We start from the raw sequence: 20449 nt of genomic DNA, 5'->3' as shown, positions 1-20449 counted from the left end.
GTAAAGCCCCAGCAAGCGCCAGGACCCCCGGCAAGATTAGCTTGAAGGTGTTTGGCAGAGTTTTCTCCACTTGCCTCTTGGTGGGGCATTCCACAGAAACCAGCAGGCAGCTTGGTGGGAAAATCAAATTCGGGGGCAGGGCTGCAGGAGGTGATCGCAGGGCAAGCCACCCCAAGCAGAGCGGCTGCAGCACTCGCGTTTGACCCCCAAACCTTGCATCATCAGTGCCTTTACGGTAGCTGGAGATCCTCATACTTACACATGCGGAGTTGCAGGCGTGATCTGTACCAGCAGTGGCTTAGGAACCCGCACCGGGGCTAGACCCCAGCAAGAGCCTTTGCACAGAGCTGTTGCTCTGCAGCTCCCCGGCTTGCCTCCCAAAACTCCTCATCCAGCAAAACCTCCCACACTTATGCGGAGCTTTGATTCTCGGGGCTCCGCTGTTCCTCTCGCTGATGCTAATGCCCTTGGTGGCATCAGTTCCCATAATCACGGATTGCTATGTGAAATATTTATTGCAGGACTGATCCTTCTGAGATTATTATCCTGGATGAAATGTCACAAACGACCGTACGGAAGGCTCTCACTTTGAAGACAGAAACCCTTTGAATCCAGGGAGGAAGAAGGTAAAGGATTGCATGTGAACGTGTCCGTGCTCCTCTGCAAGCGACGGCACACGCCTACGCTTCTCCCACGCTTTGGCCGGCAAGGCTGAGCAAACGGCCTGTCCCTGGGAACAGGCAGTGAGGACCGTGGCACGCAAACCAGCTCCTCTCTGCTGGGGTGGTCCCCCGAACAGGGCTGAATCAGCAGCAGCTGGCAGGTCTTCCACTGATGATGCTCTCCCTCTTTTTCTCTTCCCTTCGCCATTCCCCACTCCCGCTTTTCACGTTTAGGAATCTTGACTTTGAAGGAGAGGAGTGAGAGCGTGACTCGGGGATGTGCCAACGCAGACAGAGGGAGAAAGCGCTTTGTTTCAGTTGGAGGATTCCCATTAAAGCCATGCAGATGTTTTCAGTTCTCCTTGGTGTGCTTCAGGCATTCAGTATCTCTAGACCAGCAAGCTGAGGTGAACATCACAGTCAATGGGAGTTTGGTGGTGTTAAGTCTGTGTGCGTACGTGCGTGTGGGGGTGTGGGTTTGTAGTGGTAGAGGGACTGCTACTGCTTTATCATTCAGTGCTCTTCTTTTAATACCTAATTCCTCCTCTTTTTTTTTCTCTCTTTTTTCCAAATGTAAACTGGGAATGTCCAAAATCATTTTCTGTTATGTTTGATGCATTCTCCACTTTCTTCTTCATCATGACCGGGTTTTTGGTCTGGTTTGGGGTCCTGGCTTTAATTCGCTCTTATGTCTCTTACTGGTACGAGAGGGATGCCCTCTGTGGCAGGGCAGCATAGAGAGCGTCCGAGCAGTTGGCCTAAGGTGAAAGAAAAGCATTTGCCCCCTTGCCTCCAGTCTTACCTCTCTTGGTTGGTTTGGTTTTTGTTGTTTGTTTTTTTTTTTTGCTTTGGCTCTGCCATCAGCCTGGGAGCTGCAAAATGCAGAACTGCCACCTTCTTGTCCCCTGGCTGTAAACTGCGTCTAAGGAAGCACTTCAGGTATTTGATTTTGAATACACCGTATGGTCACAGGAGCGGCCGGATGAGACCTGGGGCTCTGTGTCCCTGGGCTGCCCCCTCTGTTGTTCCTCCACTTTCCTTCTCTATTGGGTCTGGCTGAGTTGGAGTTCCTTTACCCCACAGCAGCCCTCGTGGTGCTGTGCTCTGTACTGGTAGCTAGAAAGCTGTTGATAACACAGCAGTGTTTTGGCCATGGCTGAGCAGTGCTGGCACAGCATCAGGGCTGTCTCTCTACCATTCCCCCCCTCCCCAGTAGGCTGGGGGTGGGCAAGCTCTTGGGAGGCGACGTAGCCAGGAAGAAGGCATACAGGCAGCAAGAAGAGGCATCTAGGTAGCAAGTAAATCTTAGGTCCCTTCAGATGCTGGGGACCCTGCGTTCATGCAGCATTGGGCAGACCCCAGACGGATTTTCCCTTGGCACACTGTACAGATCCTGCCTGTGGAGAAGTTCCTCCTTTTTGGTCATTCACGGTGTCGTACAACTTTTCTTAGAAGAAAACAACTCCATGCATAAAGGATGTTCACGCGCGGACTTCTTGCTGCACTTTAGATAACGGCAGGGCCGCGCAGGTGGCGTAATCGCTGGTACCAAGCAGGAGCTGCCTGGAGGCTCCTCTGTCACAGTCAACCAGCTCCGTTTATCCTGCGGCCAAGGGGCATGTGTAGGGACACAGCCTGAAGGCCACGCTGTAGGTACAGCGCAGCACAGACCTGCACCCGCTCAGGTTAACTGTTAGGTGGATCCCTAACTCCTGGAGGTACAGTGATCTCCCAGTCAGGATCTCTGCACCAGGCTGTTAAACTGCACGGTAACTCGGGAAGCAGAGAAGGTCCAGATCTGGAGGGCATGGTTAAGCACAGGGCCTCACGTTGAACCTCCTGTGAGCTCGTCCTGTGCTTACAGGGTTCTCGAGCCTCTCGGGCATCTCCCAGACTGGCCGGTTCCTCCCAGCTCCCTCGTTCCTGCCTTCCCCTGCCTGCCTGCCTGCCCCACTTTGGCCCCTGCAGCAGCACTCAGCTGAGCACCCTCCGTTGCTCCTGGGGAAAGAGCGTCCTCCTTGCTCTCCGTGGCGTTCCCCCAGCACACGGTGCTGCAGCAAGGACAAGGCAGTCAGAGACAGACACAGCCTGTTGAGCAGAGCGTCCTGCACGCAGTGCTTCCGATAGAGCAGCTCAGGAGCAAGGAGGTGAGCTGGGTGTGCTGCCTCTCACAAAGAGCATTTTACATCGGCGACCTTCCCCGCTGGACCCTCTGCAGCCTCTCTTTTTCCCGGCGTTGTAGGTGTTAGGTTGTGTGGTTAAAGGTTCATCTCCACAAACACAGAGGAGGACAAAGGAGCAATGGCAGGCAGGGGAACCCCGGTGACCTAGGCAGAGGCAAGGGAGCACCCTGCTGTGGCTTTTGCCAGGGCTGTCGCAGGAGAGGGGTCGCCCACATTGCCTGGGTATGAGGCTCACCAGACAAGTATTGACTCTCCCTTGCTCAGCTCACAGACTGACGGGGGGGATGCGCTTCTGTGGCCATGCCCTGGGTCTGAAGCCCGGCCGTAGACAAAAAACTGGCTCAAACTGTGAAGGTTACCAGGCAAGACGTGACGGGGTGCACGTGTGTGGCAAGGTCTGTGCGTGTGAATGTCTGAAACTGAATTCTGAGCTGTCAAGCAGAAGCCTGCTTCTTGCTACACGCAGCCAGCGTGTCCCGAATCCTACAGTTACTAAAGAGCTAGGAGACAGAAGCCTTAATTCGGAGGCTGATCAGGCATCGTACTGCTCACATAGACAACTTAGATTGGGAAAACTGGGGGCGTGGGGTTCCAGAAAGAAGAGGTGGTGGCAAAAAGAAGGGTTCCCAGAAAGAAGAAGGGATCTTGAAGAGAAGAAAGGGACCCAGGAAGGAAAAGGTGAAGATCCTGGCTGGAGGAAGTATCCTGGAAGTGGCGGAAGATCTTGGAGACCAGAGAGCCGCGTGGAGACAAGTGCCAGGGGATGCCCAGGGACCTTGACCAGCACCCTGCGAAACTGGTAACGGCGAGCAGCTGCACAGCAGGAACCAAGGTGACGTTCTGCCTGACCTTCCCGGGCCTGCAGTAGCCTCCCTGCTGGGATAGGGGAGTCGGATCAAGCAACTGCAGGATTCAATAGGAATGCATTGCACGAAGGTAAAGAGGACACGGCAGTGGATTGGAAATGCTGGTTGGTTTAATGGTAAAACTGGAATTCTTCTGTGAACTGTGCATTCCTTTTAATATGGACTTAATTTAAAATAGCTGCTTTGAAGTTGTTCTGACTTCACCTTAATCGACACCTGCAATCTTCATCATCTTATCTTCTCCAACAGCAAAACCACCCCCTGCCCCTCCCCACCCCCTGCAAAAAAAACCCCAAACCAACCCAGGAAAAGAAAGACTTCAAGGGCAAGCTAGGCAGCAAAGTTGTGCGAGATTGGTCAAGCTGCTCAAAGTTTGCAGAGAGATTAGAGCTTGCAATTCAGATGTACGTCGCTCAGCGTGGGGAGGGTAGTACGCACCTTTCACTGGAGTCAGAGGGAAGAACGGGGAGAAGGGAGCTGCAGCGTAAAGAGTAAAGGACACAACATTCTTAGGAAAACTCTCCTTTTTCTTTCCTTTTCCTTGCTCCTTTGCTTCCAGACCTCCGTGGTCGCAGTTTGTGCTGCCTCACCTCCAGCACAGCGTGCAGAATGAAGCGACTGTCACAGAATTCGTCCTCCTGGGGTTCTGCAGCACCCCAGCCCTGCAGCGCTGCCTCTTTGGCCTTTTCTCTGCCCTCTGCTCTGCCACTCTGATGGGAAACGCACTTGTCTTTCTGCTTATCTGCCTGGACTGCTGCCTCCACAGCCCCGTGTACTTCTTCCTCTGCCACCTCTCCATCGCGGACATCTGCTACGCCTCCAGCAATGTCCCCCGTATGCTAAGGAGCCTCCTTGGACAAGGCAGAGCCCTCTCCTGTGCTGGGTGTGGGGCACAGATCCATCTTTATTTAATCTTTGCACTTACAGCGTGCGTGCTGCTGGCCGTGATGTCTCATGTTCGCTACGTGGCAATCTGCCGTCCCCTGCGCTATGCCCTCATCGTGATCTGGAGGCTGCGCCTCACCCTTGCCACGGTTTTGTGGGCTTTGGCGTTCGTATTGGGCACGCTGCAAGCCTCTCTGGCTTTACACCTGCCTTTCTGTGGCCCCTGCGAGGTTGTCCACTTCTCCTGTGAAATTGTTGCTGTCTTAAAGCTGGCCTGCACTGCCGCTCCTGCCAATAAAGTCCTGATCTTTGCTGTCTGTGTGTGCTTCTTCCTCTTGCCTTTAGCCTTAATCCTGATTTCCTCCCTGGACACCCCGGCCACCGATCTGCGCATCCGCTCTGCGCCAGGATGGCACGAAACCTTGTCCACGTGTGGCTCCCACCCGACCGCGGCGGGTGTCTTTTATGGAAACGCCATCTTCATGTACGCGGGGCCCGGGAGCGGTAACTCCTCTGGGAGGGAGAAAGTTCTTTCCCTTTTCTGCAGTCTCGTCAGCCCCAGTTTGAACCCCGTCATTTACAGTCGGAGGAACAAGCAGGTGAAGGAAGCCTTGCTGAAGCTTCAGAGAAGGAAGAGGGTCTTTCATTCCGTCTAGCTGGCGCTCTCGGCTTTCACCTGTCTCCTGTCTTTCTGCTCTTTCTTCTTGAGCTCTTGGGGTATTTCTCATGGAATGTTAAGTGGTTAAAACGTAACACAAGACATGGTTATTCAAATGCATTTGTCTCTTGTTTCTCTGTGCAGTCTGATGAATATCATGACACAAAATGACTCATTGTTATTCCTTGTATTGCAGATAACTAATTCTCGTTCCTCAGATGCAGCCGTCCTAGACGAGTAGTATGTTTCACCGGAACTGTCGACGCAGGTGGAAAAAACAGTCTTCTCGGTTCTAGCTAGCAGTCGGGATAAACTACTGTGTAGCAGGGTTTTTTTCTGAATCTACCCATCGATCCAGTAAGATGTTCTTTTTCCCTACCGTATTTGTACCTCCCGTTATCCTCAGGATGCTAGAGCTTCAGCTCTACTGTTAGAAAGAAAAAGAGAGAAACCATGCTGCTGCTAATGGGCTTTGCTTCTCAGGAGGGCGAACGAGCCTGTGGAGGGTTTTCCTTCTGCGCACTTTTGAGCCTGACACCTCTCATGCAGGAAGTTTCTCTGTTCTGGAGAGTTTTTGCTGAAAGCAGAGCTGGCTTCTCCCCAGGCACTAAGTTTTCCAAGCGGGAAGGGTCTAGGGGTGCGTGGCTTTAAGTAGCTGCCTGGATCCGCATCATAGCTTGTGATTTCATAATGGTCCCTATTGTGTCTCTGGAGTTGGTGCACACTGGGTGCCACTTAGCTCCTCCCGTGAGGGCTACTCCATCAGTCCCTGGGGAATCGGGCCCCCTGACTGACCTGGAGGTTCAGTTGTCCCCAAAACCCAGTGACTGACGTGAGGATGAACCCAACTGGGGGTCACAAAATGACACTTCTGGAAGAGTTACAGGTAGCACGGCCGGGGCTCAAAAGTGCAGTTTTGTGGGTTGGGGTTATTTTTTCCAGTTTGGAAATCGCTTTTTTAGACAGGAACCTGAAGAACAAAGCAGGAGGTGGGTTTTTTTGGTCTGAAACAGTCATCCCTCTCCTGCTGTATGAAATACGTCCAGACTCTCATGGTATGCAGTACAGGTGATGTTATGGGCTGTTTTATTTGCGTATGGGAAGAAAAACCTCCTACAAGTCCGTGGTTTTAGGGCTGTGCCTGAAGGAGGAGGAGGCACGCAGAGGCGTGATGGCTCGTGGACTCGCGTGGACGCAGGGCTGGATGATGGCTGGGAGGACGTAAGGGAGCTCTCCACCCCCAGCCCCAACTTTTCCCTTCTTGTCGTTGCTAAACAGAGACATGACGAGGAGGCAGTGATCGACCGGGGAAGAAGGAGCAACGCTGTCAGTATTTGCTATGAGAAGGAGGAGTTGGAAGGTGAGTCTCTGCTGAGATCCTGGTAGAGGAGCCACCAGCCCAGCGCGTTTTCCCATTGCACAAAGTCTCTCCAGTGTGCCTTGTTGGGTGTCGCATCACGTGCAGCAAAACGTGCCGCGCTTCTCAATAAAGCAGCACAGTTATTGTCAGGTTTTTTACTATTACGGCTTTTTAAACGGAGGGAAAAAGGCCCCCGGGAGGCCACGGTGTGAGTTGTAGCCACGGGGCTCGATAATTGACGGCTTTTTTTCTCGCAGAGGCTGCTCCTGGCTTGGAGAGGTCAGGAGAATCATTTCAGGGCTGCAGACGCGGGGCTGTGATTTTCTTTTTTTGTTCTGGAGTTCATTACGATGGGACTGATTTGACCGTCTCTTGTCGCCTCGTGCCGTACAGAGATTTTGACAATAATTAGCTTGTGTTGCTGCTTAATGAGCAAGTCTGAGTGTTGTCCAGCCGAAGCTGGAATTTGAGAAGAGGTCCGATACTTTCAGGGCACTTTTAGATGAGGCGGAGCCAACGCTTGTTGTTGCTGTGTTGTTGCAAAGCTCGAGTAAAATAGGCTTGCAAAAAAGGAGGTCCGGTGAAAATAAGATTAAGGGAAGGTGGTGTTGCTCCTGGGATTTAACCGTGGCTTAGCAAGGCACCGGCCACCTCAACCATTGCTGCAATGCCGAGAGTGCTGCAAAACACGCCGCTTTTTCGCTTTTCGCAGGCCACCGGACCCTGTACGTGGGCGCGTGGATGCCACTGGTTAGGCAGAGCCACCGGCATCACCGACGCCACAGCCAGAAGCATCGGGAAGGGGAACGGGAGAAGGACTCTGCCCCGACGGAGCAGGGCTACCACTGTAAGTCCCACCGCGGCATTCGCTAAACTCCTGGGGGCAACGTGGGCGCTGGGGCCTTCTGCGAGCAGGTCCCTGTGGCTAGTTTGAGTGAGTTGCTGTTCTTCCGAGGGAAAGTGGCCTTATTGAGCAACACCCTCTTTTTCCCAAGTTTTCTTTTTTTTGTTGGTTGGTTGGGGTTTTTTTTTTAATGCAGTTAAATGCCTAATGGGTGTAGGCTCGTCTTCCTTAGAGGGATCCTGGCTTTAAAAATGGCAATGTGGGGAAGGAAAGCAGCCCATCCTTATGCAGAGGTGGACTAGATGCTTCTCCTTCTCCATGGCTCTGTGCAAGCCCAGACAGACGCAGAGGAGAGGGGCCAGCCCAGTGTTTATGGCTGCACTGGTGCTGATGGCCACTTTGCACGTGAGCGTGATGAGCTGTGTTGAGGCGCGGTAACGGGATGGGTCTTTGCCTTCTGCCCCCAGGCTCCCCGTCCCAGCGGGTGCAGTTCATTCTCAGGACCAAGGAGGACGAGCAGCATGTCCCTCACCACTTGTTCTCCGAGCTGGATGAGATCTGTGTAAAAGAGGGCCGAGATGCCGAGTGGAAGGAAACGGCAAGGTAAATCCCTGCTGCTTGGCTGCGGTGGGAGAGGAGTCCCCGCACCGGCAGCGCCCGTGGGCTCTGCTTTCTCCCCTCCAGGACGCGAAGCTTTTGCAGCTGCAGGTGGCGGCACGAGGAGCCTTCTCCTCTTGCCACCCCGTGGCTCTGTCAAAGGGGTTGCAGAGCTGGGGCTGTTTTCTTGCAATGGGGCTGATCGCACCCGATGTCCACAGGTGGCTGAAGTTTGAGGAGGACGTGGAAGATGGCGGCGAGCGCTGGAGCAAGCCCTACGTTGGCACGCTGTCCTTGCACAGCCTCTCCGAGCTGAGGAGCTGCATCAGCAACGGGTCGGTGCTGCTGGACATTTGTGCCAACAGCATCGAAGAGATTGCAGGTACCGTGGGCGCTGCATCCCTCCGGGAACGGCCGAGCTCAGCTCTTCACTCCCACATCAGACCCTGCCCTAATGGCACGTCCTTTTCCAGAAGTCCCACTGTGTTTTTCTCATGAGCTGTTTTTGGATGTAGACTGGGCGTGCAACAGTCGCACCGTTTTTTTCTTCCCATACGGGGTCCTTTTGAAAGCAGTTTGTGGGGCTGGAGAAGCCACTAGAGAATGTTCTGCAGCCAAAAAGGAGCGTGTGTCAGGGCTTAGCAGGCTGCTCTTAGAAATACGGAGTCCGCGTAAGAGCTGAACCTCCTTAAGGGAACGATTTCTTACAAGCTGTTTCCTCGCATTCTTTTTCTTACTTTTGCCTTAACATCCAGCATTGAAGAGTTTTAAGGCAGAGGTTATCTGGCGATGACCAAGCAGTGTATTCCTGTGGGGAAGATACTTGAAGTTAATTGCAAAAGCCGCTTTGGAGAAGTTATCTTTGGCTGGCGGCAGGTCTCCATTCAGCCCTTTCAAGGGCTGGAGAAGTCGGAGCCGTTCTTAGCACGTTTCTCCCTGGGCTCGGCAAATTGCACTCGATCAGCACGGGAAACTCTGGGAACGTCTGTGCTCTAGATTGCTTATAATTTGGGTAAACGTGTAGAGTCAGAAAGGCCAGGTCGGGCAAGAAAATTGCGTTATTTAGAATGGGCAATATTTATCTTAGCGGAATGATGAATAAGCACTTGGATGATGTTTCTTAGCAAAAGAAAATTCTCGTTTTCGCTGCAAAGGCTGAACATTGTTAAAAGGCCTTGCTGTGCAAGGCTGAGCCGGCATTAGGGTGCAGCCTGTGTGGCACAGCCTTCCCTGGGGGCTTTGGGGGTCGGGACTTGTTGGGGTTTCTGCTCTGACGGCTTCGTTTCCCTTTGCCATCCTCAGATATGATCCTGGCCCAGCAAGAACAGTCCACGGAGTTTGACGAGCACATGCGGGCGCAGGTTCGAGAAGTCCTTTTGAGGAAGCACCACCATCAGAACGAGAAGACAACCAACCTTCTCCCCGCTGTCTGCTCGTTTGCTGACGTGAGCAAGAGGCAGTCAGACCTGCACCTCCTCTACAAGCCAGGTGAGGGTTTCTGCAGGGCTGTGGCCCCATTAGACTTGTCCGGGCAAAGGAGAAGCGTCCCAGTTGCTCCTTGCCCATCTTTCTGAGTGTCTTTCTTCTTCCTACCAGCCCAAACAATCACCCCTTGTCCTTCTCCCACCGCTGCGGAAGCTAAAGATGGGGTGAACCCTGAGAGCAGAGCAATGGATTTAAGCAAGGTGAGACACTCGCAGCTTTCTTACGCCTTTAGGGCCGGCTTTGCTCTTGCAAACTTGGCTGCAGAGTGTGCTGCAGAGCGCTGTGGGCTTTGCTGTTGGGGTAATTGCCTGAAAATCGCTTGTCGTGCCCAGGCGGAGCTGCACTTCATGAAGAAAATTCCCACCGGGGCTGAAGCATCCAACGTGCTGGTAGGAGAGCTGGATTTCCTTCACCAGCCCATCGTGGCATTTGTCCGCCTGAGCCCGGCTGTCCTCCTCTCAGGCATGACAGAAGTTCCCATCCCAACAAGGTGCGAATGAGAAGCGCAAATTTTTTTCCGTAAAAAAGACACCCAACCAAAGATCAAGTTGCAGGCATCAGTTTGGTGTCCCAAGGGAACAAGGCGAGTGGGAGGGGGAGCAAGCACGTTTCCCCCACCCACATCTCCTCGCCTTCGTTTCTCCATTCCCTGCTGTAGCTTTTAAACCCATCGGCCAATTGTAATGAAAGTTGGCCCCCAAATTAAATTTGCCGTCGGCTTGGAAGAATTTCAAATTCATCGCGGCGTCGCTGAGCCTACGTGTCCCGTCTTGAGCCACGCTCTGGGCTGGGAGCTGCCAGGGCTTTCCTTGGGTGCTCTCGGAGCAAGGACACCTTTTTCTCTCTCTCATTTTGTTTTTCCTGCCCAGGTTCCTGTTTGTTTTGCTTGGGCCAGAAGGAAAAGCCCATCAGTACCATGAGATCGGCAGGTCCATGGCCACTATCATGACGGATGAGGTGCGACAAGATGAGATAGCTCCGGGTCATTTTTGCCTTTCTTCAGCTCTCCCTGTCTCTGAAGTAGTGAGGAAGAGGATTTGCTGTCCCAGCTGCCCGCAGCTCTCCAAACAGCCCAGCCCTCTTTCTCACCCCAAAGCAAACACGCAGATTTGCATCACGCCACATCCTGGAGGCTGAAATCCCACCCGGGGTGCATCCTGCACCTCATCCTTCTCGCCGGGGTCCCCAGCACGCTGTCCCCAGTGGTGGCATTGCCAGGGCCAGTAAAACTTCTCTTGCTCTTTAAGCAGAAGGGTATGGTGTGCCATGGGGGACAGGGGCCTCGTGGGGGAGACGATTACAAATGCCATGATGCACAGATTTTTTCCTTTTGGGGGAATATTTCCTGCCCTTTCCAGCAGGAAATTTTGGGGAAAAAGCCTTGCGTTTAGGCAAGAGTTTATTGCACTGGTTAGGACATCCGAGCTGGGTTGTCCTCTCACCAGGTCGTCTTCTATTGGCAGGTTTTCCGTGACGTTGCCTATAAAGCCAAGAACGGGGCTGACCTGGTGGCTGGCATCGACGAGTTTCTGGATCAGGTCACGGTCTTGCCGCCAGGAGAGTGGGATCCATCGATCCGAATCGAGCCCCCGAAAAACGTCCCTTCGCAGGTGGGTGCTGCGTCGGCGGGAGGCGCGAGGGGGACGGGCAGGACAGCTGGGGACGCTGTTCAGGGGCCCAAATTCACAAGGTCCCGCTCTGACACAGTCACAGAGCCAGACCAGAAGCAAAACGAGCCAGTGGTTGCAAGTCCATAGCTTTATCTTACTTCCGTTTTAACAGGAAAAAAGGAAGATGCCAGGAGCTCTTGATGACGGTGCTTCTCACAGCACGCTGGAGAAACACTGTGGCCCTGAACTGCAGCGGACGGGAAGGTGGGAGCTTTAATAGTTTGGGTGTTTTTTTTCTGTTTGCCCCTCAAATCTGAGCATGCACCTTCCCTTCTAGCAGGTCTTTGGGGTTAGCTGGTTCAGTGAAGGGGCTCCACATGACCAGCTTGGTCCCCTGGGCTGGGCAGGGGGGAGGTCTGGGCAGCTGGGCTCAGCCCCAGCCATCACCATTGCACGCAGGTTTCCTTGATTTGGGATGAAGGAGAGTGCTTCTTTTTAGCCACGGAAGTTGCTCTGTGCTTGTGATTGCCCTTCTGCAGCAAAGCAAAGTCAGCGTGTTCCTCCAAGAGAACAGACTCTCTTCTTTTTCCTTCCTGCAGGCTCTTTGGAGGTTTGACCCTGGACGTGAAGCGGAAAGCCCCGTGGTTCTGGAGCGACTTCCGGGATGGTCTGAGCCTGCAGTGCCTGGCGTCCTTCCTCTTCCTCTACTGTGCCTGCATGTCCCCTGTCATCACCTTCGGGGGACTGCTGGGGGAGGCGACCAATGGCCACATAGTGAGCCCCTCTCTCTGTTGGGGGCCATGGGGGAGGATCAAACTCAGGCCAAAGTCCTTGCTGCAGTGAATGGGCTTTGGTTGTTGTTTCTCCCTAACGATTTATTTACTCACGGCTGCCTCTCTTCCCCGGACAGAGTGCCATGGAGTCGCTGCTGGGCGCGTCCATGGCCGGCGTGGTGTATTGCCTCTTTGCCGGCCAACCTCTCACCATCCTCGGCAGCACGGGACCCGTGCTCGTGTTCGAGAAGATCCTCTACAAATTCTGCAAGTAAGGCTGGCTGCCGCAGCTGGGTGCTGCGAGAGCCTTCAGAAGGGGGCAGTGATGGAGAAAAGATGCTTTTCTTTTCTTTTCTTTTTCTTAGGGGTAGTTGCTAGATTTTAGTGACAGTCCTTTTGTTGCGATGGCTTTGATGGGAGATAAACCACCCTTATATTGCCATAAGGTTTATTATTAAGCCCCAGCTTGCTGGCAGCAGGTGACTGGGTGCGCACCCAGCTGGTTTCAGTGTTAGGGCGTCAGGGTGATGTGGGAGAACACCACCTGGCCCAAGAGGGACCTGACCTCGAGCAGCCTCCAAGGTGTTAACACAAGATCCTTGTTCAGCAGTGGTAACTAAGTAATTGGCCTCTCCTCCTGTGGGTCTACACCCTACACCACAGCCCCGAGGCTCTCTGTGGTAGTACATGGAAACGGCATTTCCCATCCGCAGCCTTGACACGCTCCAAAATTGCTCCCCGCTTTCCCCGAAGGCAGGCATGGCTCAGGGCCTCTTGCTGGCCTTTCCAGCCTTTGTTTCATTTTGCTTTTGCAGGGAGTACGCGCTCTCCTATCTGTCTCTGCGGGCGTGCATTGGGCTGTGGACCGCCTTCTTGTGCATAGTGCTGGTGGCCACCGACGCCAGCTGTTTGGTGTGCTACGTCACCCGCTTCACGGAAGAAGCCTTTGCCTCCCTCATCTGCATCATCTTCATCTACGAGGCTCTGGAGAAGCTGAGTCACCTGCGAGACACCTACCCTGTGCACATGCACAGCAAGCTGGACTTCCTCACCAGCTACTAGTGGGTTTTTTTTCCCCCGAGAAAGATGCTGCCCCTTGGCAGGAGCTCCGGGCTGCACCTCCATCGCCTTTCCCTTACCCCCCCCGTCTTGGCTTCTCTCCTGCCAGCTGTAAGTGTGAGGCACCGACCCATCCCAGCAACGAAACGCTGCGTTTCTGGGCGAGCAACAAGATCAACGTGTCTGGCATAGCCTGGGAAAACCTCACGGTGACCGTAAGTGCCCCGAGCCACTGCTTCCTCGCGCCGCGGCCATGGGGTCCGGGGGCATTTGGATGGTGCAAAAGTCAGAGCCCTTCAGGGAATGATGGGCTTCAAACTGTGCTAGTGCTGCTCGGAAAAGTCCTTGCTTAGATCTAGCGTGTGCTTTGAACCTGCTTGGTCCTGGGGAGGAGAGTCCACCTTGTCCCAGTCTACCTGGTCCCCAGCATTGTGGGTAGCAAGTGTCCCCCTCAAGCCTGTTGCAGGACAGTACTTCTGACTGGGAGGAAGGTTAAGTAGTGGGTGGTTTGATTACTGTAGAAGTTGTAGGACTTAAGTTCATGCTTGAAAGGTAGTAATTGGCCTCCTTAATGGGTTCCTAGTAACTCCAGGCCTTGCTTTCTCATTCAGTGCTGTCTGTAGGTCCATGCATAAATGTCTGAGCAGCCTCTCAGGCTGTTGTTGCTGGAAGCAGAGCCCGGGCCTAGGGCGGCAGGCTCTTACGGTGGCCTTCATCCCCTCTTGGCCAGGTTCTGCGAGCCCTCCCCTGGGAAGGGACGATTTGTCTCTTCTCCTCCTTTCCTGCCATGGTTGTCTTTAGCCCTCCTTCCCTCTTGCCTCTCTCTCTATCCCCAAGAGTTTCCAGTGTTTCCTTCCCCTCTGGTGTCTTCTTTAGCCACGATTGCTCGAATGGCAGGCAGAGGATGTGCCGAGGGTGTGTGGTATGGCGTCCCCTCACGTCTCATTTCTCCGCTCTGTAGTTCGATGTGTCACTTGTTCAGCTGCTGCTGCTCATTAAATATAAATCTCCATTGGCAGGAGCAGTTACAGGGTCGTGGATCTTGGACCGAGGTCCTCAAAACCCCCTAGCTATGCGAGGTTTCCCTGCCGCACGTGCACTGCCTTTGTGTCCTGACGCTCTGTCTCTCCAGGAATGTCGGTATTTGCGTGGGGAGTTTCAAGGACCTGCCTGTGGACGCGACGGCCCCTACACGCCTGACGTGTTCCTCTGGTGCTGCATCCTCTTCTTCGCCACCTTTGCCCTGTCAGGCTTCTTGAAGAAGTTTAAAACCAGCCGCTACTTTCCAACCAGAGTAAGTAGAAGATGGTGGCCAGCATCCATCTCCACACTCGTTTCCCAAAATGGCTTTCCTGGAGCACTAAGCAGTATTTGCCCCGCCTTGGTCAAGCTGGGAAACGTTGGCCTTGCAGGCCAAGCTCTCCAAGAGCTTGGACGTCCCGCACTCATTTCCATGAGTGCAAAATCATCGTAGCATTTCCCACCTGCCTCGTGACCTGCCCCAGATTGAAGATTTTTTTTTTTTTTTTTTTTTTTTTTTATTTTTCCTCCTCAGGTAGTAGGAAGTCAGGTTTCCCAAAGTTTTGGGGGTTGGGGTTTTGGTTTTTTTTTCCTTACCTTCTGCGCATTATGTGCTCGAGCGGAAAGTAGATTCGAATGAGGAGCTTCCTTTTGAGGACTAAAGGATGCCTCAGTGCCTTGTTGCCATTGTAGCTGTGAGTGTAGCTGTAGTGGCAGACATCTGTTTTCTTATTTTTAATATTATTATTATTATTTTTAGGTTTTGACTTAAACCAACCCTTGTCCACCTAATTAAGCTTTTTTTATTGTCTGACACCAGATGTCACAGGGACAAACACAGCAACAGTATCTAAGCAAGGGATCAGGCTGCATGTGCTCAGAGGGGTGGTGGGATTTGGTTAACCAGCCTAACGTTGTGGATGTCTGCAACTCTGGCATCTCACGTTACGGCCCTGTTTGCCATGCCCCTTTCACCTCTGGTTTCTTGCCCCAGGTACGGTCCACAGTGAGCGACTTTGCTGTCTTCCTCACCATCGTCATCATGGTGCTCCTTGACTTTGTGGCTGGGATCCCATCGCCGAAGCTCCAGGTCCCCCATGCGTTCAAGGTACTGGGGTGTTTTGGCACGTGGGGGTGCCACAAGGTGATGCCGGGGCAGGGCAGGGCTGAGTCTGGAGGAGATGCTGGGGGTGTGAGCATCTCCTCTTCCACCTCCAAGTGCCTTGCTTCCTCCTGGAACCGAGAAGATGGCCCCAAAACTAGATACCTACAGGAGAAGTATCTAGAGGTGCTTGCAAAGAGGACACCGGCACTGCTGAAGCCCACGGGAGAGGGGGACGTGAAGCCAGGGCTGGGAGGTGCTCTGACACAGGGAGGGAGGGGAAAATGAAAGCCAGTGGAGTGCCTGGGCTGGGAGACGATGCTGACGTGTGGGCTTTGTTGCAGCCTACCAGAGACGACCGCGGGTGGTTCATCAACCCCATAGGACCCAACCCTTGGTGGACGGTGTTGGCTGCGCTCGTCCCAGCTCTGCTCTGCACCATCTTGATATTCATGGACCAGCAGATCAGTGCCGTTATTGTGAACAGGAAGGAGCACAAGCTGAAGGTAAGGGCCTGCGAGAGATGACCCCAGCCCCAGCCCCTTCTGGGCTGCAGGTCTGGGGAGAAGCTCTTATTCCCGATGCTTTCTGAAGGCATTGGTTTGGGACAAGGCCAGGCTGCGTGGCAGGATGCTCTCCTGGATTAACGATGATGCAGGGAGCAAGTGACAGGGCAGTTCAGATGAGCAACCTTTTGGAGGAGCAAATTAATCTTGGAGCAATATAGAAGCGCCTTTTTGTTTTAAAATGGCAGCAGCAGCAGGTGCGGGGAATGAATTGTTTTGATGCGCTGCCAGGGATAACTCAGAGTCACGCCTTCCTTGCAAGTGGTAGAATTTTCTTTGTGAGTGAAAAAAATGGTTTGGTGGTTTTGGGTTGTGGGGTGGCTTTTTTTTTTTTTTTGGAGAAGTATGTATCGCACAAGCTCCCCATATCCCTTGCATCTGAACTCCTGCCCGATTTTCATGCCAGGTGCGTGTGCAAAGCTTGCATACACCCTTACTTGTTTCCATTTCTTGTTTTAAATTCTGAAGAAGTTGACTTGTGCTCGAGCCGGGTTTGAGTCTGCCTTGCGACGTTCTCCTTGCTCTTGTGCTATGGGATGCTCTGTTTCTTGTTTTCCTGCCTGCAGAAAGGATGCGGGTACCACCTGGACCTTTTTGTGGTGGCCGTGATGCTCGGGGTGTGCTCTGTGATGGGGCTGCCCTGGTTTGTGGCTGCGACCGTCCTGTCCATCACCCACGTGAATAGCCTCAAAGTAGAGTCTGACTGCTCAGCTCCAGGAGAACAACCCAAGTTTCTGGGGATACGAGAGCAGAGAGTCACTGGCTTGCTGATCTTTGTGCTCATGGGCTGCTCCGTCTTCTTCACTTCCGTGTTAAAGGTGAGAGGAAAATGCAAACCACCCAACAACCGCGAGCTTGTTGGAGGTTACAGAAAACCAGTCCCCTCTCTGCAGGCCTGAGGAGTTAGTTGTGGAGCGGAGGAGGAGGAGGTGATCCCAACCCTTGGGGCTCGACCCACGGTGGGAACCAGCCTCGGTTAGGCTTTGCAGCCCTTCAGGCCCCCGTTTGGTGTGCTCGAGGCGAGCGAGCAACGCAACTGCTTGAATTTTCGGGTGTCTTTCAGGCCCGCCCATGTTTATGGGTTACAGTTGAGCATATTCAGACCAGCACATCTGCTCTCTTTCAAACAGGCAGCCCTTTACTGGCTGCAATTTGCTGCCCAAATGCCCCGGAGCAGCCATTCCCAGGAGCTAAACACACTGAGGTCATCCCCGTGGGCTTCCTTGCACGTTCCTCCCACAAAGTAATCTCGTCTCTAGGCTAAAAGGAGGCATGTGGCCTTTGCCTGTTGCCCCAAGAATAGGCAGAAGTGTTTTTCTGCTGCCACGGACTGCGGCATAGGGCAGCACGGGTGAAATTGCCTATTTTCCTCCAAGCTTTCTGGAAAATAGGATTATTCTGAGGAGAGGTAACTCCAAAGTTCAGCCTAAAGCAGAGCCTTAGCTCACTCGTGCGCACAAAATCTTTAATGGTTAAAATCTGACCCATCTCTAAGCCTGAATGGAAGCTGGAAAGCTTCAAGCAATTTTAGGCAGTGCCTGTGGAAGAGGGTGGTAATACTGAAAATGCAATATAGAAAAAGAAACGATTGCATTCTTTTTTTTTTTCTTTCTCCCCCCCCAGTTTATACCAATGCCTGTGCTTTATGGCGTCTTTCTCTACATGGGTGTGTCGTCGCTCAGAGGAATTCAGGTACGGACTCTTTTACAGCGTGCAGCGTGTCGGCTCCCTGGTATTTTGTCTCCGTAGCAGCAGGGAAAAAAAGCAGTGGCATGGGAAAAACTTCTCGCAGAGCAAGCAATGAAAGTCTTTTGTGTAAGCAAAAGATTGGTGGAGGCACAGGAGGTATATAGGGCTGGGAGGACCAGGCAAGTTCAGCGCTCTCTGTTTCAGGGTTTAGGGCAGGTCAGTGTTTGGTTACGTGAAAGCGGGGGAATTCAGTGCAAAGGGAAGGCAGTTTCTACCACTGGTGGAAATCCTCGCTTGGGGGATTCAGTGGGCCGAGAAATGCTACTAATGGAATGGCATGGAATAGTTGCCGTTTGGTGGGCAGCTCTCGGGGGCAAGCCGGTTGATAGATGGAGCAAAGGGAAAATGGGTGCTGCTCCCAGGAGGAACGCGGTGGGATCCAGGATTTCTGACGGCAAGCGAGATGCTGCAAACTGCCTCCCCGTCTCGAGAGGGCCAGAACCTTGCCGCAGTCCCAAGGTGGCAACCTCTCCCTTTTGTTTTGCAGTTCTTTGATCGCTTGAAGCTGTTTTGGATGCCGGCGAAACACCAGCCGGATTTCATCTACCTGCGGCACGTGCCCTTGCGAAAGGTGCATTTGTTCACGGTGATCCAGCTGACCTGCCTCGTCCTGCTCTGGACCATCAAGGTGTCCCGTGCCGCCATCATCTTTCCCATGATGGTAAGAGCTGCCGCCGCTCGGCAGCGGGGTGTTTGCAGCGTTGGAGTGAGAGGTGGCATCGTCTCTGAGCTCACCGCATCTTCCCTCTTACTCGCGAAGGTTTTGGCTCTCGTCTTTGTCCGGAAAGCGATGGATTTCTGCTTCTCAAAGCGAGAGCTCAGCTTTCTGGATGACCTTATGCCAGAAAGGAAGAAGAAGTTGGACGATGCCAGAAATGAAGCTGGAGAAGAAGAAGAGGTAAGGCTTGCTGGGTCCTCGGGGCTGGACATCTCCGTCGGGCTGTGAGATTGCCTGTTTCTCTTTCAGCTTGTCTGGAAACGTTGGGGGAAGATCAGCACTCAATCGAAATAGATCCCAATAGGCTGGGTCCCACGTTGTAACCTTTGTTTCCTCAAGTAGCAGTGAGCTGAACACTTGAATACAGGTGTAATTTTTAAAACGAGTCGTTTTTCACAAAGGTCATTATCATTATGATGATTATTATTAGATGCTGCTGCTGCTGCTGGCAAGATTTGCTCATAATCGTGTTTTGAACACACAATCCCCCTGCCCCGAAATCTTTGGAGTGAACGGTTTCTCCCCTGCTGCACTAATACCTATAGCTGCCAAGGGGCAGAAGGGGAGGGCAGACTGCTAAGTTTGTGCTGGGCATTCAGCTTATCTCCACTTTGACCAAAGACAGAGAACGTGATTTGTCCCTTTTTTACATCAGGAGTCCAGGAGGGCGGTGGAAGCTGCTGCTGCTGCAAGTTCAGTTCAGCTGAACGTGGGGAAGACGAGCGACGTGGATATCCCAAAGCAAGGCAGTGACAGGTAAAGCCCCAGCAAGCGCCAGGACCCCCGGCAAGATTAGCTTGAAGGTGTTTGGCAGAGTTTTCTCCACTTGCCTCTTGGTGGGGCATTCCACAGAAACCAGCAGGCAGCTTGGTGGGAAAATCAAATTCGGGGGCAGGGCTGCAGGAGGTGATCGCAGGGCAAGCCACCCCAAGCAGAGCGGCTGCAGCACTCGCGTTTGACCCCCAAACCTTGCATCATCAGTGCCTTTACGGTAGCTGGAGATCCTCATACTTACACATGCGGAGTTGCAGGCGTGATCTGTACCAGCAGTGGCTTAGGAACCCGGACCGGGGCTAGACCCCAGCAAGAGCCTTTGCACAGAGCTGTTGCTCTGCAGCTCCCCGGCTTGCCTCCCAAAACTCCTCATCCAGCAAAACCTCCCACACTTATGCGGAGCTTTGATTCTCGGGGCTCCGCTGTTCCTCTTGCTGATGCTAATGCCCTTGGTGGCATCAGTTCCCATAATCACGGATTGCTATGTGAAATATTTATTGCAGGACTGATCCTTCTGAGATTATTATCCTGGATGAAATGTCACAAACGACCGTACGGAAGGCTCTCACTTTGAAGACAGAAACCCTTTGAATCCAGGGAGGAAGAAGGTAAAGGATTGCACGTGAACGTGTCCGTGCTCCTCTGCAAGCGACGGCACACGCCTACGCTTCTCCCACGCTTTGGCCGGCAAGGCTGAGCAAACGGCCTGTCCCTGGGAACAGGCAGTGAGGACCGTGGCACGCAAACCAGCTCCTCTCTGCTGGGGTGGTCCCCCGAACAGGGCTGAATCAGCAGCAGCTGGCAGGTCTTCCACTGATGATGCTCTCCCTCTTTTTCTCTTCCCTTCGCCATTCCCCACTCCCGCTTTTCACGTTTAGGAATCTTGACTTTGAAGGAGAGGAGTGAGAGCGTGACTCGGGGATGTGCCAACGCAGACAGAGGGAGAAAGCGCTTTGTTTCAGTTGGAGGATTCCCATTAAAGCCATGCAGATGTTTTCAGTTCTCCTTGGTGTGCTTCAGGCATTCAGTATCTCTAGACCAGCAAGCTGAGGTGAACATCACAGTCAATGGGAGTTTGGTGGTGTTAAGTCTGTGTGCGTACGTGCGTGTGGGGGTGTGGGTTTGTAGTGGTAGAGGGACTGCTACTGCTTTATCATTCAGTGCTCTTCTTTTAATACCTAATTCCTCCTCTTTTTTTTTCTCTCTTTTTTCCAAATGTAAACTGGGAATGTCCAAAATCATTTTCTGTTATGTTTGATGCATTCTCCACTTTCTTCTTCATCATGACCGGGTTTTTGGTCTGGTTTGGGGTCCTGGCTTTAATTCGCTCTTATGTCTCTTACTGGTACGAGAGGGATGCCCTCTGTGGCAGGGCAGCATAGAGAGCGTCCGAGCAGTTGGCCTAAGGTGAAAGAAAAGCATTTGCCCCCTTGCCTCCAGTCTTACCTCTCTTGGTTGGTTTGGTTTTTGTTGTTTGGTTTTTTTTTTTGCTTTGGCTCTGCCATCAGCCTGGGAGCTGCAAAATGCAGAACTGCCAC

At 53.0% G+C, this 20449-nt stretch overlaps 1 protein-coding gene across 3 annotated transcripts; it reads left to right on the top strand.

The window, feature by feature from the left end:
• The first annotated feature begins 6197 nt into the window (after positions 1-6197).
• On the top strand, positions 6198-18905 carry LOC138684214 (electroneutral sodium bicarbonate exchanger 1-like). Of its 3 annotated transcripts, XM_069777918.1 has the most exons (21): positions 6198-6614; positions 7327-7473; positions 7926-8061; positions 8277-8437; positions 9358-9543; positions 9652-9740; positions 9873-10030; positions 10410-10497; positions 11004-11150; positions 11323-11414; positions 11750-11924; positions 12061-12194; positions 12739-12984; positions 13092-13197; positions 14115-14276; positions 14997-15110; positions 15449-15610; positions 16237-16488; positions 17294-17362; positions 17907-18080; positions 18180-18905. In XM_069777918.1, exons 1-21 carry the CDS (start codon positions 6326-6328, stop codon positions 18363-18365), a joined length of 3273 nt encoding a protein of 1090 aa, XP_069634019.1. In that variant the 5' UTR covers positions 6198-6325; the 3' UTR covers positions 18366-18905. The 3 variants fall into 3 exon arrangements, with proteins under 3 accessions (XP_069634019.1, XP_069634020.1, XP_069634021.1); XM_069777919.1 differs by lacking the exon at positions 14115-14276; XM_069777920.1 differs by lacking the exons at positions 6198-6614; positions 7327-7473 and having other exon boundaries at positions 7565-8061; positions 9358-9615; positions 9694-9740.
• Positions 18906-20449: the final 1544 nt, after the last annotated feature.

Source organism: Haliaeetus albicilla, unplaced genomic scaffold, assembly GCF_947461875.1.
Source record: "Haliaeetus albicilla unplaced genomic scaffold, bHalAlb1.1 scaffold_135, whole genome shotgun sequence".
In the NCBI taxonomy this organism is placed as follows: domain Eukaryota; kingdom Metazoa; phylum Chordata; class Aves; order Accipitriformes; family Accipitridae; genus Haliaeetus; species Haliaeetus albicilla.
Note: the sequence above shows the minus strand (reverse complement) of the source record. Positions and strands in the feature narration are given on the sequence as shown.

What these genes read in the sequence shown, in the direction of transcription:
- LOC138684214 (XM_069777918.1), top strand. Translation starts at nt 6,326, where the DNA reads ATGTTATGGGCTGTTTTATTTGCGTATGGGAAGAAAAACCTCCTACAA. An exon ending in GCACCTCCTCTACAAGCCAG is followed by an intron (nt 9,544 to 9,651) that starts GTGAGGGTTTCT and finishes TCTTCCTACCAG; the next exon opens with CCCAAACAATCACCCCTTGT. An exon ending in GGAAGGAGCACAAGCTGAAG is followed by an intron (nt 15,611 to 16,236) that starts GTAAGGGCCTGC and finishes TCCTGCCTGCAG; the next exon opens with AAAGGATGCGGGTACCACCT.